Genomic DNA, 17,554 nt, shown 5'->3' on the forward strand with positions numbered 1-17,554 from the left:
AAACTCCGTCTCAAAAAAAAAAAAAAAAAAAAAACAGTGACTCCTGCAGTCTTATGGATTATAACATTGAGTAGAAATCATTCTCTCTATGAAGGCAACTTTATAGGCTAGCTATTTACTTACTTCTGAAAAGCTGCTTCTAACCATGTTATTCATGAGTTTGTCCAAATTCATTTCTGTTTCTTGCCAGTACTATTTTTGGAGGTAAAAACTGAGTTTAAGACTCATTATGCTTGTTAGTAAAGATTTCACAAAACTCTTTCCCCTTTTACATGAGAAATTGGCCTTGGGTTAAGAAGCTTCTTGCTCAGTTTTCTGGAAATCTAATGGAGGTAGAGTGTCAGTTGTGTTACCAAGCAACACTGCTATGATAAAATGATAATGTGGTAAAGTGACATTTGATTGGCAAGCTGAATCTTTACTTGGAAGACTAAGAATGAACCACAAATACTTGATAGGAAGCCCTAACTTTGGGCTTCTCTGAATGAGAAAACTCTTATAACTGGGCACATTCTTTACAGGGACCTAGAAGCTGAGACTGTCACAGCGTATTGGTTTCTGTTTGGGACATGGTTTCTCAGGTAGGGTGGCTACTGCATCTACCTACAGTAGTCTCATTCTCTCGCATCTGAACTGTCATGTGGAGGGTCAAAGACTAGCCCAGAAAACAAAAACCTGTGGGGCTATGCTGTTGGCATGCTGCTTTTCCTATCCTTATATCTTTTCAAAATTAATCTGATGCCAACTGTGGCCTTTTATAGTCTTGAGACTCTTGATGTCTAATATTTCGTCTAAGAATATCACCCAAGAATGGGCATTGTAATGTTAAAATAGTATTTTCTTCTATTTGTTTATTAATGTATCTCTTTCAAGCTCCAGAGTTGGGGAATATTACTGCTTTTCCAAGATGTATTCAGATCTTTACATCCTAGAAATATCCAGCATGTCCATTTTCAGCCTTCGTGTTTCTAAACTGTGTCATCCCATTCATTTCAGTCTGCGCTTGTGGCAGCCCTCTAGCCCATCTGTCCTAACTTTTGCCTTTCTCTGGACCTCCCTGATTCCAATTTCTGTTTTCATTCCTTCCTATCTTTCTTTTTTCCTTTAAAAAAAGTTTTAAGGATAGTCACCTGAACTATGGACTATATATGTCTGGTAATATACGCCTGCAGTATATTGGAGAGAAATAATCTCTAATTCCCAGTACCTTTCATTGTGATGGGCAATATTTTCTTTGTGTTTCTGACAAAAGACTAAAGCAGAGATTTTTTTTTTTTCCTGTGGTGATAGCTGCAGTAAGCAATATTACACATCATTTGGAGTATTTAGCTTTAAATTTTTATTTAAACCACATCAAAAGCCATTTGCCTCTTGTCTAATCATCACTAGCTTTTATTGCATGCTTGCTAAGCACTTACATGCATTAACTTACTTAATCCTCATTCAAAAATAAACCATGAGGTATATTTTCATTTTAGTCCTCAATTTACAGATAAACCAAGTTAGAAAGAGTAACGTATTCACTGTCACATATTCAGAAAGTGATATAGCCAGAACTTAAACCCAGAGGGTTTGATAATAAAGCCCATGTTTGTAACAATTCTGCCTAACCACTACATGCATTCACTAAATGCTCCCACAGTTGCCTTATGAAACCATCTGATCATATCCACAAACATATTTACTTTCTCTTTGAAGATCAGTTCTAATGATGTCAAATTGGTCTTTATGCCATCAATGGTAAAATGAGGAACATTCTTAGTAACCAGACAATTGATATCCTTAAAAATGTCTCTGAGAGCCAGGCGTGGTGGTGCACTGTTATCCCAGCTACTCAGTAGACTGAGGCAGGAGAATCACTTGAACCCAGGAATTAACGACCAGCCTGGGCAATGTAGCAAGATGCCATTTCTTAAACACACGCACATGTACGCACAAAAGAAAAAGAAAAGTTTCTGAAAGACCATGTTAATTTTTTTATAGAAGGAGACAGAGAACCATGCAGAGAATTTAAACCACATCCATGTGAAACACATTCTCCTTTGTAAGAAGTGAAAGGCAGAGTGGAGGTGAGGATGTAGAAAGGGCGTCGCTGTAAGCACACAGCATAGAACCATGTAGAAATAAAAGCAGGATGTTAAGTTGAACTTATACCCAGTGCTTACTTTTCTATCATCGTCAGAAGAATGGGCCTCTTATTTACACTTCAACTGTATTCAGTAAAAAGTGCATTCTCAGGCAAAACATTTGGCTATATGCCGTTATGCGATTTTTAAAACCAGATCAACAAATGTCTAGACAGTTTTAAGTACACCTTCTAAATGATGGGAACGAGGCTTGGGTGCCTCATGTGTATTAACCTCTTTTACCATCCTTAATCCATGTGAGCTAGGATTATTATCCCACTTTACAGGTAAGAAAACCAAGATACTGAGAGGTTTCTCAGATGCTATTAATACACATTCCTGCCCAAGGATCAGTGTCTTAGATAATTTTTGCATATCATTGCAGGGCACTTTATCTCATTGGCCCTTTTACCATCCCTAGGAGGGCTAGGGAAATAGTGGGCTTGAGATCACTTAGCTAGCAAGTTACTAAGCCAGGCCCTGAATCCAGGTCTTCTCATTCTATTAAATCTCATATTTTCCACATTCAGTTGGATAAACCTAAGTAGGATTCCAAATGAGCAGGTTTTTCAACAACTTTTTGTTGAATACTATCATCCAAAATAGTACTGGGTACCCTGGAAATTCATTTAAAAAACATTTTAAATTCCTTTTACATATTTTGAAAAGAATACTGTGATAAAGATATAAATAACATCTCTACTTTTTGCCTTTTTCAGCACTTTACCTTCCCCTTCCATCCCCCAAAGACCCCTGAAATTTTGGCTTAAACAAGCGTTTGCTATTTTCTTCTTTCATAGAGTTAACCTTCCAAAGTTAACTCTGTGAAAGACTGTAGAAGCAAAAAGTTGGTGGGGGAGACAAATCTACTGTTATTTTTAGTGGACAGGGAGTTGAGAGTTGATATTTTTGGTTAAGACATTTAGCAGTAGTCAGTATCTCAGAAGACAGAAGTGACTAACCTTGGAGCACTTTTAACTTCTGCAGAAGGAGTTAGACATATGCTTTTCAAGTGCCCACATTTTTATTACACACTGGCACATATCTCTCCCATCTAAAACATAAGGCAATATGGTCAGGCTGAATTAAGCAGCAGACAAGGTAGAATATGACACCAAATGAGAGAACATAAAGGTCATTTTCTGGTTACCTAAGAAATGGTTGAATATAAATAGTGGACAGATGCAGTGAACTATAACCACTGTGTGGCATGGTAAAGATAAGAAATATTTTTATCTCTGGACAGTATAGAATTCACATTAGATCTTGTGTATTTCCAGACCTGAACATTCAGTTATTGACTTGACAGTCCCACAATTGTTGAACAAGTTTAAATCATAATTATTTATTTTCTACAAAAACCAATACAATATAAAACATTTTCTTCTACAATCTTTTTATCCCAATATATGACATCAATATCTACCCAGGTGCTTAAGAAAAAAAAAAGAATAAGAAAGGAGAATAATGAGAGCTGGTTAGAATGGGGGTAGGAGATTGCAAATTTAAAGAACGTGATGAGGGAAGACCTCTCAGAAGGTGCATTTGAGCCAAACTTGAAACAGGTAGACAGTGAGCTATGCAGCTGTCTGGGGACAGAGCACTCTAGGCAGAGAATAGATGGGTGGGACGGAGTGATGTGGAACTTGCTGGGAAGGCAGAGTGAACATTCTGTGATAATGAGGGGGAGATGGTTGGTTACAGGGTATGCATATTTGTCAAAACTCATTGAACTGGACCATTAAAATGAGTAGGTTTGTTTTATTGTATGAAATTCTACCTCAGTAAATTTACTACTAAAAAATAAATTTCCTAGACTGGACTTCTGCCTAGGATATAGAAAGCTAGGAAGAGTTCTACCCTAACAAAGAGAAAAAGAGGTAAACCTCAAAATCATAACCTTTCTTGAACCTATCAGAGAGCTGAGGTCACAGGGCAAGCAAGTAGCCTAGATCCGAAGGAGGGATCATCAGCCCCTCCACCACTCAAGCTGAGGTGAGACACCAGGAGTGGATCACCTGTGGCAGAGCACAGGACTAGGCGGCCACCGTACAAGTGGGTAAAAAGAAATCTCACGCAGTTTTAATAACTTGCTAAAGGCTGAATGTGGACTAGCGTGACATTACAGAACACCTACGAGACTGAGGCACCAGAGGAATTTGCACTCACAGGCTGTTTTTCACTGAGACTTGGGGCAGGGCATGAAGCCAGAGAGAGCCTCCCAAGGTGATGCACATATAGAAAAATGCATAGCCTCATTCTCCTGCCAGCCTTTTCCTTCATATGGTGCAAAAGCCTTAGATTGCCAGAGGAGGAGCAGCGAAACTTATTGCCCTCAGGATGTAGATAGAGTCTCATTATTGTGGGTAAAGGGTAAAAGAAAAAAATCTCCATTTCTAGGTAAATCTCTACTTCTAGGTAAATTAAACTGTCCCAGCCCCAGGATTGTATAAGAGTATCATTAGAGGTATCCTACCAACAACTAACCACAGATACAGGGCAAAGTTTGGCTGCCATTGGAAGAAAGGAAAGAGAAAGCTAAGAAAGCCTTATACCCTAGGCCGAGGCTTAGAGAGCCCCATTTTAGACTGAGGTCTTAGGACAGACAGCAGGTAGAGAATCCCTTACCTTCTACCACCAGCCTTGCAAGTACTGAGCAACAAGCAGGAGCATCTATGGCTGGGAAAGATTAAGGGCATGGATACAGACCCTACTCTAGGACCCAGGCATGCGGGCTTACTGAAAGCAGAAAGTGGAGCATGAATGTTGAAAAACCTGTGGCACTTCGGGTCCCAGCAAAGCAGAAGGCATCATTAGAGGATGTGGTGCACTGAAGGTAGCCACAGCAACAGAAAAACTCAAATTCAGCTCACCTTCTGAGTGAATTAGCTCAACCTCCAAGCCTGACCTAAGAAGTGATGTGCCGAAATTTATCATAAATAGTATTTCTCTCTCTCTCTACAGTTATACACATGATGTCTAACATTCAGCCAAGCATTATGAGACATAAAAAGGCAAGAAAAAAAATCATATTGTCAACAGACAACAGAACCAGACTCAGTGATGACTCAGGTGTTGGAACTGTCAGACTGGGACTGTAATTATGATTAATCAGTTTTAAAGATCTGGTGCAAAGTTCAACTAAGTATGACCCATAGGGCAAATGCAACCCACAACTTGTCTTTGTATATATAGCTTGTGAAATAAGCTTTGGGTATATACCCAGTAATGGAATTCCATTCCATGCCATTTTGATTACTGTAGCCTTGTAGTATAGTTTGAAATCTGGCAGTGTGATGCCTCCAGCTTTGTTCTTTTTGCTTAGGATTGTCTTGGCTATGCAGGCTTTCTTGTGATTCTATATGAAGTTTAAAGTGGTTTATTCCAGTTCTGTGAAGAAGGTCATTGGTAGCTTGATGGGAATAGCATTGAATCTATAAATTACTTTGGGCAGTATGGCCATTTTCACAATATTCATTCTTCCTAACCATGAGCATGGAATGTTCTTCCATCTGTTTGAAGATCTGGGGCTGAGACGATGGGGTCTTCTAAATATACAATCATGTCATCTGCAAATAGAGACAGTTTGACTTCCTCTTTTCCTAATTGAATACACTTTATTTCTTTTTCTTGCCTGATGGCTCTGGCTGGAACTTCCAATACTATATTGAATAAGAGTGGTGAGAGAGGGCGTCCCTGTCTGGTGCCTGATGTCAAAGGGAATTCTTACATGTTTTGCCTGTTCAGTATGATTTTGGCTGTAGGTTTGTCATACATAGCTTTTATCATTTTCTGATATATTCTGTCGATACCTAGTTTATTGAGAGTTTTTAGCATGAAGGGCTGTTGAATTTTGCCAAAGGCCTTCTCTATATCTATTGAGATAATCATGTCGTTTTTGTCTTTGGATCCGTTTATGTGGTGGATTATGTTTATAGACTTGCATATGTTAAACCAGCCTTGCATCCCCGGGATAAAGCCTACTTGATTGTGATGAATAAGCTTTTTGATGTGCTGTTGCATTTGGTTTGCCGGTATTTTATTGACGATTTTTGCGTCAATGTTCACCATGGATATTGACCTGAAGTTTTCTTTTTTAGTTGAGTCTCTGCCTTGTATTGGTATCAGGATGATGTTGGTCTCATAAAATGAGTTAGGGAGGATTCCCTCTTTTTGTATTGTTTGATATAGTTTCAAAAGGAATGGACCCAGCTCCTCTTTGTATGTCTGGTAGAATTCGGCTGTGAACCCATCTGGACCTGAACTGTTTTTGGTTGGTAGGCTTCAGCCCTTGTTATTGGTCTATTCAGGGTTTCAACTTCCTCCTGGTTTAGTCTTGGTAGAGTACAAGTGTCTAGGAATTTATCCATTTCTTCCTGGTTTACTGGTTTATGTGCATAAGGCTGTTTGTAGTAATCTCTGATGATAGTTTGTATTTCTGAGGGATCAGTGGTGATATCCCCTTTATCTTTTTTTATTTCATCTGTTTGATTCTTCTCTCTTTTCCTTTTTATTAGTCTGGCTAGCAGTCTGTCTATTTTGTTGATCTTTTCAAAAAGCCAGCTCCTCGATTTATTTTTTTGAAGGGGTTTTTGTGTCTCTATCTCCTTCAGTTCTGCTCTGATCTTAGTGTTTCTTGTCTTCTGCTAGCTTTTGAGTTTTTTTATTAACTTGCTCCTCTAGCTCTTTCAGTTTTGATGATAGGGTGTCAGTTTTAGATCTTTCCTTGTTTCTCATGTGGGCATTTATTGCTATAAATTTCCCTCAACACTGCTTTAAAGGTGTCCCAGAGATTCTGGTGGGTTGTGTCTTCATTCCGATTGGTTTTGAAGAACATCTGTATTTCTGCCTTTATTTCGTTGTTTATCCAGTCGACACTCAGGAGCAAGTTGTTCAGTTTCCAAGTGGTTGTGTGGATTTGAGTGTGTTTCTTAATCCTGAGTTCTAATCTGATTGCACTGTGGTCTGATAGACTGTTTGTTATGATTTCCATTCTTTTGCATTTGCTGAGGAGTGATTTGCTTCCAATGATGTGGTCAATTTTGGAATAAGTGCAATGTGGTGCTGAGAAAAATTTATATTCTGTGGATTTGGGGTGGAGCATTCTGTGTATGTCTGTCAGGTCCATTTGATCCAGCTCTGCTTCCAAGTCTTGGATGTCCTTGTTAATATTCTGTCTTGCTGATCTGTCTGATATTGACAGTGGAGTGTTGAAGTCTCCCACTGTTATTGTGTGTGAGTCTACATCTCCTTTTAGGTCATTAAGAACTTGCTTTATGTATCTGGGTGCTCCTGTGTTGAGTGCATATATATTTAGGAGAGTTAGCTCTTCTTGTTGGATTGATCCTTTTACCATTATGTAGTGTCCTTCTTTGTCTCTTTTGATCTCTGTTGGTTTGAAGTCCATTTTATCAGAGACTATGATTGCAACCTCTGCTTTTTTTTGTTCTCCATTTGCTTGGTAAATCTTCTTCCATCCCTTTATTTTGAGTCTGTGTGTGTCTTTGTATGTGAGATGGATTTCCTGAATACAGCACACTGATGGGTCTTGACTTTTTATCCAGTTTGCCAGTCTGTGTCTTTTGATTGGGGCATTTAGGCTGTTTACATTCAATGTTAATATTGTTATGTGTGAATTTGATCATGCCGTTTTGTTACTGGCTGGTTTTCTTGCCCGTTAGCTGACTCATTTTCTTCATTGCATTTTTGTTCTTTGTCTGCTGGTTTGCTTTTACAGTGGCTGGTACTTTTTCCTTTCCATGCTTAGTGTTTCTTTCAGGAGCTCTTGTAGGGCAGGTCTGGTACTGATGAAATCTCTCAGTAATTGCTTGTCTGTAAAGCATTTTATTTCTCCTTCACTTATGAAGCTTAGTTTGGCTGGATATGAGATTCTTGGTTGAACATTCTTTTCTTTAAGGATGTTGAATATTGGCCCCCACTCTCTTCTGGCTTGTAGAGTTTCTGCTGAGAGATCCGCTGTGAGCCTGATTGGCTTCTCTCTGTGCGTGACCTGACCTTTCTCTCTGGCTGCCTTTAATATTTTTTCCTTCATTTCAACCCTGGTGAATCTGACGACTGTGTGCCTTGGGATTGCCCTTCTTGAGGAATATCTTTGTGCAGTTCTCTGTATTTCTTGGATTTGAATGTTGGACTACCTTGCTAGACTTGGGAAGTTCTCCTGGATAATAACCTGAAGCATGTTTTCCAGCTTGGATTCATTCTCCCTGTCATATTCAGGTACATTGATCAAGCGTAGATTTGGTCTTTTCACATAATCACATATTTCTTGGAGGCTTTGTTCGTTTCTTTTCACTCTTTTTTCTCTTGTCTTGCCTTCTCTTTTTGTTTCATTGAGTTGATCTTCAATCTCTGATATCCTTTCTTCTGCTTGATCAATTTGGCTATTAAAACTTGTGTTTGCTTCACGTAGTTCTCTTGCTGTGTTTTTCAACTCCATCAAGTCGTTTATGTTCTTTTCTAAGCTGGTTATTCTAGTTAGCATTTTGTCTAACCTTTTTTCAGGGTTTTTGGTGTCTTTGCACTGAGTTAGAACGTCTTCCTTTAGCTCAGAAAAGTTTGTTATCATCCACTGTCTGAAGCCTATTTCTGTCAATTTGTCGGACTCTTTCTTGGTCATGTTGTGTTCCCGTTTTGTCGAGGAGTTGTGATCCCTTGAAGGAGAAGAGGTGTTCTGGTCTTTGATGGTTTCATCTTTTTTGTGCTGTTTTTTTCCCATAATCATGGATTTTCCTGGCTGTGGTCTCAGGGAGCTGCTTGATGAGGTTGTTTGTCTGCCTGTCGAGGCACTACCTGGTTTCTATGGACTCCTTCAGGTTGCTAGGTAAGCTTCCTGTGTCTTTTTTGTTTACACTGGGAGTTTAGGCCCGCCTCTTCTGATGACCTGGAGGTGCTGCTGGGTTGTCAAGAACGCCGTCCTGTTGCTACATAGGCTTCCTGCGTTTTTTGTTAAAACCTGAGGACTAGTCCCACCCCTTTAATAGTGAGCTATGTCCTTCCTCCACAGGGCTGAATCATTCAGGGTTCAACTCACACTGTAGCACTGGCTGCTCAACCTGCTGGAGTTAGTGCTTTAGCCCTCTGGGGTTTGTAGGGGAAGGGAGGGACTCACCCAGCCACACTGCCTGTCTCCCCGTTTTCAGTTCCCTCTCTCTGGTCATGGGGGAGGGGCCCACCCAGCTGCTCTCTCTGTCCTCCCGCCTTGGGCTCCCTCTTTCTCCAGACAGGGGGAGGGCGCAATAGCTCAGTCCACAGGCTCTCCCGGCCAGCTCATGGGCTTATGCATTTGCTTAGATCTGCACGCCAATCCAGGACACTGTCCTGGATTATTATTCAACTCTACGCTTGCAATTCCCCATGCTTGACTGGCAAAGATCCCCTGTTCTGTGTATTGCTGAGGCTTTGGAGGAAGCGCTGTATCTGGACCAGAGTGCCAGAGGGGGAACCTCCGACTCACCTGTCAGATGTACTTTCTGGGTGAAGCAGCACCTCTCCCTGCCTCGGTCTGCCCTGCCTGGGCTTTGCTCACTGTTGGACCAGACCTGTTGAAATGCACTTGGTACCTCGGTTAGAGCTAGGAGATCTCTGGATTTCTGTGTCTCTCTCATTGGGTGTTGTACACCGGAGTTGTGTCTATTCAGCCATCTTGACTCCCTCTGTCTATAGATTATCTTTTCAAAGATGTTTGTATCTCCTTCTGGAGCAAAAGGTAAGCATGGTTACTGACCATTCTAAGAGATTCTGATTCCCTCAGCTCAGGGTTCTGTCCTGTAATATAACTTACTACATGTGCAGGTGTTGTCTGACCTTTGTCACATCACCCTGAGCAAACTGGGGCTTGGGGAGGTAGTGCACTACTACAGATGCTGTGATCACTGCTGTCGCTGTGATTAACAAATTGTCCTCTGTCTCTGACCCATAAATACCTCTTCTTCCAGGATCCGTGAACTATAGACTGCATAACTTGTTAACTCACAAGTAGGGTACAATTTCACTTTCACAGTCCTTGACAATGTGAAGTGGTATAATATTATGTGAAGGTAGACTGTGATAAATTAAAGGTGTATACTATAAACTCTTGGGCAACCACTAAAAAAAAAAAAATTGAAACAGAAATGTAGCTAGTAAGCCCAAAATGGAAATAAGATAGAATCATAAAATTATACTCAGTTCAAAGGCAGGCAGGAAAAGCAAAATAAATAATAGTGGAACAACAGCAACAAAAAAATCTAGATTTAAATCTATCCTTGCCAAAAATTAAGTCAAATGCAAATAATCCTGATGCCTCAATTAAAAGAAACTTTTAGATTGGATAAAAAGCAAGACCTAGCTATGTGCTGTCTATAAGAAACCCACCTTAAACATAAAGGAATAAATAGGTTAAAAGTAGAAGGATAAAAGAAGTTTTACTATGTAAGCACTAATAAATAAATAAACAAGGGTAGGATGACTGTATTAATAGCAGACAAAGTAGACTTCAACACAGGGAGCATTACGAGGGATAAAGACGGATGCCATGTGATAATAAATAAGTCAATTCACCAAGGAGACATAACAATCATAAATGTGTATACAACGGAGCTTCAAACTACATGAAATAAAAACTAACAGAATTGCAAGAAGATGGCCGGGTGTGGTGGCTCACTCCTGTAATCCCAGCACTTTGGGAGGCCGAGGCAGGCAGATCATGAGGTCAAGAGATCATCCTGGCCAATGTGGTGAAACCCCATCTCTACTAAAATTATAAAAATTAGCTGGGCGTGGTGGCGCATGCCTGTAGTCCCAGCTACTTGGGAGGCTGAAGCAGGAGAATCACTTGAACCCAGGATGTGGAGGTTGCCGTGAGCTGAGATCACGCCACTACACTCCAGCCTGGCGACAGAGTGAGACTCTGTCTCAAAAAAAAAAAAAAGTACAAAGAAAAAAAAAAAAGAAATAAATACTTCTGAGCTCTTGTGCCAGAGTTGGGAATATTAAAAAAAAAAAAAAAAAAAAAAAAAAAAAAAAAAAAAAAAAAAAAAAAAAAAAAAAAAAGTAAAAAAAAAAAAAAAAAAGGAATTGCAGGAAGATACAGACAAATCCATAATTGGAGAAGTCAACACTTCTTTCTCAGTAATTGATAACAAATAAACAGAAAATTTGTAATAATACAGAAAACCCAAACAATACTAACCACCAACTTGATTTGTTGACATTTATAAAACATACCACCCAACAACATCAGTGCACACGAACCATCCACTAAGATAGACCATACATGGGGCCGTAAAACAAACCTCAGCAAATTTAAATGACTTAAGATCACCTAGAGTGTATTCTTTGACCACAATGAAATTAAATGATTTAATAGAAATCAATAAGAAAGATATCTGGAAAATCTCCGAATACTTGGAAATTGAACAGTACACCCATGTGCCAAAAAGAAGTTTACAAGGGAAATAGAACACATTTAAAGTGAGCAAAAGTGAAAATGCAACTTATCAAAATTTGTGGGACCCAGCAAAAGCTCAGAGAGAAATTTATAGTCTTACATAAGTTAAGGTCTGCACAGCGCAAAGTGCTTTGCACATGGCAAGTGCTCACAAAACGTTAGCTCTTATTGTTATTAGGTGTATATCAGTACTCTCACTGACAAAATGACAAAGTTGCCACATTATCATTGTTGATTTCTATGCAGTAGGTGCTGTAACTTTTTCACTTTGAAGGTATTATAAGGACAGGTGGGATTTAAACCTAAGCAGTCTGACACCAGGTTCATTCTGTAAACCACTGCATCATGCAATGTCTAGATGTTGAGTGGTTTTCAAGTCACATTACTAGTAAATATCACAGGCAGGACTCAAGTCTAGGCCTTCTGACTTTGAGTAGTTCATTATCCACTTTACCATGATGTCTATTCTAATTATTCAGGTTTGATCTGTCCCAAATTATATTGCATCTTTCTTGAAGAAAGAAGATGGTACCATCCATTTATTTCCCTGGCAAATCCTCAAGAGAGCTCCTCCGATGAATGGGCTGTAAATACATGTATTGACTAAAATACAGTAACTGTATTTTAAAAAGTCAAGTCAATGAGGAAATATATATGAATTTTACACATCTATTGTTGTCTTAAAAAAACTTAGCTCTCTCCTTCTACCTCTTAGGAGAGTGGCCATTTTTAGCAAGCAAGTATGTTTGCCTGACAACCACATACTCGCTCCTTTTTACCCTCCTCTATTCCAGAAAAGCTTCTTGTTTCTATTAATCTGTGATCTATTAATAATAGTCATTCATTTCATGACAAGTGGTTAACTGTGAATAGACATTACTCAAAGTATACAACTGATTAATCAGAATGTGACATTGGGCAATCACTGCTCAAAGCTAATAGCATAATGGAAGGTAATATGCTATACTTGGATTTCATGAGTTGCAGCCAAATATGGTAGGTAGAGGAGGGCTGTAGAACAAGCACTGTGGAAAAGTGCCTTCCTTTGAAAGGTTGTCTTTGAGTTCCACTGACAAAGCATTCCTTCCTACTTTCACTAAAGGTTTTACTTAAATTTTTTCTGTTATTGGCTGTGTCTCATGCAGAGATTTTCAGAGGAATAAAAGTTCATCTATTTGAACAGTTCTAATGGTTGCTGTACAAATTGATAAAAGCCACAGATCTGTTGTAATCATCATCACTAAAAGTACTGTTATGTGCAAAATTATAACCCGGTAGTAGAAAATAGAAGCTTATATCTTTGAATGAATTGTTTCACGTTCTTTGCTGGTGTTGCAGTCAGACAGCATCTGAAAGGTTTGGCTAAACTGCTTATACCTTTCAGTCAGGTATTTTCTTTTTGAAAAACTAAGCTAATCTCCATTTTGTTATGTGGAAATTGCTGGAGACATGATAAAGTAAGAAGAAATATCTGAGCTATAGTCCTGCTCCTCCCACTTGCCTAGGTCACCACAGTCTAGTTTCTTGTCCTTCTGATCCTTTTTACTGTTCTGCAGGACAGAGATTTTTTATCAGCCTCATGGGATTGTTGTGAGAATTAAATAAATAGTGTTTGTACAGCACTGTCCATAATAAACATTCAGGATAGATTTGTTTCCTTTGTTTTTGATACATAAATTATACTTCCCTTCTGCAAGTGGTAGTTTTATCATTTTCTAAAATAGAGTGAATTTGAATGCAAAAACATGAGAATGTCAGCTTTAAAACATACGAACGAGAGCCAGTTTGAAAAAGGAATTTAGTTAGAAGCCCAGCCTCATGCCTACTCTGCAGCTTTCCCAGTGGAAATGGAAATTCCTTGAGGCTTAGAGGAAAGCCGGTATAGGCCAGAGTCAACAAAGCAAAACTGTCATTGCGTTACTTTGTTCTTGGTGGTGTGACACATAAGTATACTCCCTTTTGTTGGTTTCTCATGTCTTTGAGTAGTATGTGAATACTGTAAGTTCCGTTTAGCTTTGATTATGTGCATTTTGTTATCTCAATTAGTGATTATCAAAGGGGATGAATGCACATGCCCCAGAGGTTGCACTAACAGTTCGTCCATAGAAGCATGGAAAGAAGATATTAGAGCTTCTATTTATTCATCTAAAAATAAAGAGATTTAGTTTTACTAATAGTATTGGCCTTTACAATGTGCCAGGATCTGTGTCAGCTTCAGTACTCCAGATATCCCGAGGGAGGAGATAGGAGGAGTTCAACTCGTAGGGCTTGGCATACCTGAGCTCACCTGTTCATTCACATAAAGCTTGGTGTAGTATATGTGTTCCTGGTTACAGTATCTGGATTTAATTAAACCCTCACAAAATAACGTGTTTCCCCACAGACTGAAGGTGATAGAAAAATATAAGCACATATGACAAAAGATAATGGCAGAGCTGACATCCCCCTCCTCCTAGAACAAGTGCCACATTACAGGGGGAAAACAATGACAAACCAGTCTAATCTCACAAGAAATGGATCCATAAAATTTATCAGGAAGACTGTTGGCACTATGGATTTATATTCACTGTAACAAACAATGCATCTTACTGTGGGTAAATATTGTGCTTGCTGATGGTCCTGTGAAACCACTGTGATTAGTGGGACATAGAGGTAATTACCCAGATTATTTTCAATAACATTTTAATGAGTACAAAAAATGTGTTTTGTATCATTGATTTTTAAAAATCTAATTCATTTCATCTTTATCTCATTTGTTTACATTTACTTTTATGAACATTTTATAATATATAAAATATCAGTGCTGTAGTACATTGTATGATTTAGAAAGAACTAGAACATATATTGCAAGCACGTCCTCATTTTTTTACTTGTAGATGTGTACATCCTGAAAAGTTCGGAGACCTCTGGTCTAGATTCTGGCTGATCATCAAAATCACCTGGAGAGCCTGATGTATAATGGCAGGTCCCTGACCAGGCCCTGGAGTCAGCCATTCACAAGGCTTCTCAGCTGCCTTTCATGGTCAGCCATGCTTGAGAACTACTTCTTGTTTATGTTATCTACTGCTATAAACAAAACAAAACAAAAATCCAGTAGTGAAATGTCAGCTTTGAGCACATGTTAGGGAAAAAAAAAAAAAAAAAAAACAGTAATCTTCAAGCATTTGTAACATCTACTTTTTAATTTTTTTTATTATCTGTTTTTAACAGATATGCTCCTACTTTTTAAATGTCTTTTGGTCAAAGAAGCTAATTTTATGGATAGGTGTTAGGCTGACCCTTATGAAATTGCTAACATTAAACCGTATTTTTACCAACAAAAATGGCATTTCACATGTTAACCATTCTTTTTCTCAGAAAAACTATGCTCATGTTTGCAACCTGTGAAGACCTTTACACAAAAGGAAAGCATTTAATTTGCGTATTTGTTGTTGCATATTTTTAAAATAGGATTTTAATCTATTATGTTTTGCTCTCTGTGTTGTGTCTTTCTTCAAAGATTTATTCACTATATTATAGAAACCAATTTCTGGACCTGCTGTGTGTAAGCTCTGTGAACAAAATATTAATCCCAGAAACTCAAAAAGACTTAAAATCCGACATGGGGAGGAACAAGGCTCATAGGCACATACCGAAAAACCAACGTACGGACGAAATAAGCAACTTGCAAAAAAGCCTAGTGGTGCCAGCAAACTGCTTGAAATAAAGAAATGGTTTATCTGGAATCACAAGCAGTGTCACCAGTCATGGGCTGCTTTGTTCCCACTCATGCCACAGAATTGTGAGGCACATGCTAAGTCTCTTTACCTTCCAGAACAAATGCATTTAGTGGCATTCAGGTAATATAGTGTACATTCCACTAGAATGGTTAAGATAAAAGTTATTGTACTCTTAAACAATTAACATTTAAGAGAGTAATTCTGAAAGAAAATGCGTTAAAATGTTTATGAATAATTGTTTGTAGCAATATATTTGACATATAAAATAGAAGACATAAATGTAATGCTCAACTTGACAAAAACACAATAAATTTTTATATTTTTGCATGTCTGACTACAGACATCTAAATGTTATTTTCTTGAGTTTAAAAGGGATCTGCAGTCTTCTTGATTTATGAACATTGTGGTTTTTTAAATAATTTGCTGAAAAATGATGTTTTCATTTTTAGTGACAAATATTTAGGGACAGTGCTATTTCCGGAATGCTACTGTGTTAGTATCTTGCTGCATACTTTGGGCTGTGCTATAACATGAAGCAAAAGTAATTATAGGTTGCTATTCATTATCCCTGGTGATCAGGGTGAGGGAAGTATGGCTAAATTAAATTCATAGATAATCTCCAAAACATCATTTTAGCCATTAGCTTCAAATTCCTTTCCTGTTAAGCCCTTTTGAGAGAGAAAGAGAGAGAGAGAGCTACTACTGAGCTTCAAAAGTGATAGGCTTTAAGGTTTAGCTTTCTCTCCTCACTTTTCTGTTGGATACTGCTCTCTAAATGAAATATAAATGCAAGATCGGGCAGCACAAGAAAGAGTAGAATTCAGGAGGCTACTTAATTCACAAAATAAATAATCAGCCCTAGGTATTGACGGGTTGCCTCTGGTTCAGCTGTCAAATCCAACAGAGAGCAAACTGCATTTAGGTGAGGGCTAGCGAATTAAAAGCCAGGTCATTGTAGGAATGGAATCATGATAGTTTGACTACCATGTGAGAAAAGCATCTACTAAAAATGTACTTCATACATCTGCTTGTTTAAAAAATAACACTTTACATTACAGGTGATCACCTTCTTTAGCTCAAGGTTGCTGCAAGCTGGAGCTGAGCTGTCAGTGGAACGGGTCCTGGAAATAATTAAGCAAGGTGTCGTTGCACTGCCCAAAGACAGACTGAAGGTAAGATGGCTAAGAAATGTCCACTTAACACTGCTGTGTCCCTTGATGTAAATGTTAGCGTCTGAGCAGGTCGTATCCAGAATCATGCTACTTACCCAGTACATAGACTAGAAGGGCTCCTCAGAACTTTGATAAAGGTTTCTGACAGCTTTTCAGGAGAAAATAGCAAAAGAAGCATTAATACTTTCATACACCACATATCTTACAAGTAACCATGGCATGCACTATAATTCAAATACTGTTAATAAAGGGACACCTTATTTTTTTTAACCCAGTGAAACAACTTCAACCTTAAAAGTATCATCAAGAGTTGATGAGAAGGTGGTGATTACAACTGTGTAAGCTGATACTTACACAGTGTGACTCAGTGCCACACAGGTTCTAAATGTATTATATCAAGCTCATTCAGTCCCTACCACAGCCCTTTGAGGTGGGTAGTGCTATCATCCTAATTTTTCAGATGAGGAAACTGATATACAGCGAGGTTAAGAAACTTAGCCAAAGCTAAACAACTGGAAAATGACTGTTTGCTGTGTGCCTGTGATGTAATAGTAGAAGGAGTTTAACTTTGTGAAGGTGAAGAAATGCTGTGTTTGAAAAGGCATTTACATCTGTGTGATACATGTATTCCTGAAGCGGTCTCACGATATAAAACTCATACTTCAAGGCTAATTATCCCATAAGAAAAGATGTAAAGGGGATGCTTTGGGGGAATGCATGAATGTACAGCATTGCAGCTTACTTTTACTTTACTGTTCTTTTTAATTTTTTCTTCATTTGCTCTAATTTTTTAGAGTGCTTTCGCCTAAATTACCAACACAGGAGGCCATAGTGGATATTTGGCCTTCATAATGTTTTATCACAACTAACGTCTGTTCCAGTGTTACTGTTTCTGGGGGGCCGTGTTTTTCAGCACTATCACTAGAACCACTGCTTAATGAATGCTTGAGAGATATTGTTGTAGGATATAAAAATATTTTCAATTATAATAACAGAGTTTGTAAAATAACAGCACATTAGTCATCATAATCACTTACAGAAGTTCCACTGTATATAAACAACAGTGAGATTCACACGGTCCTGAGCAAA

General features: G+C 38.5%; 1 protein-coding gene across 7 annotated transcripts in view; it reads left to right on the forward strand.

Moving 5' to 3' along the window:
* Positions 1–17,554, forward strand: part of DYM (dymeclin) — a 437,637-nt gene that overhangs the window by 358,515 nt on the left and 61,568 nt on the right. For all 7 annotated transcript variants that reach the window (XM_037738956.1, XM_017529655.2, XM_017529659.2 and 4 more), the window contains one exon: positions 16,352–16,465. In XM_037738956.1, coding sequence (XP_037594884.1) covers positions 16,352–16,465 — 114 coding nt within the window. The remainder of the gene's footprint in view (positions 1–16,351; positions 16,466–17,554) is intronic.

This window comes from Cebus imitator, unplaced genomic scaffold, assembly GCF_001604975.1.
Source record: "Cebus imitator isolate Cc_AM_T3 unplaced genomic scaffold, Cebus_imitator-1.0 Scaffold60, whole genome shotgun sequence".
NCBI classification, from domain to species: domain Eukaryota; kingdom Metazoa; phylum Chordata; class Mammalia; order Primates; family Cebidae; genus Cebus; species Cebus imitator.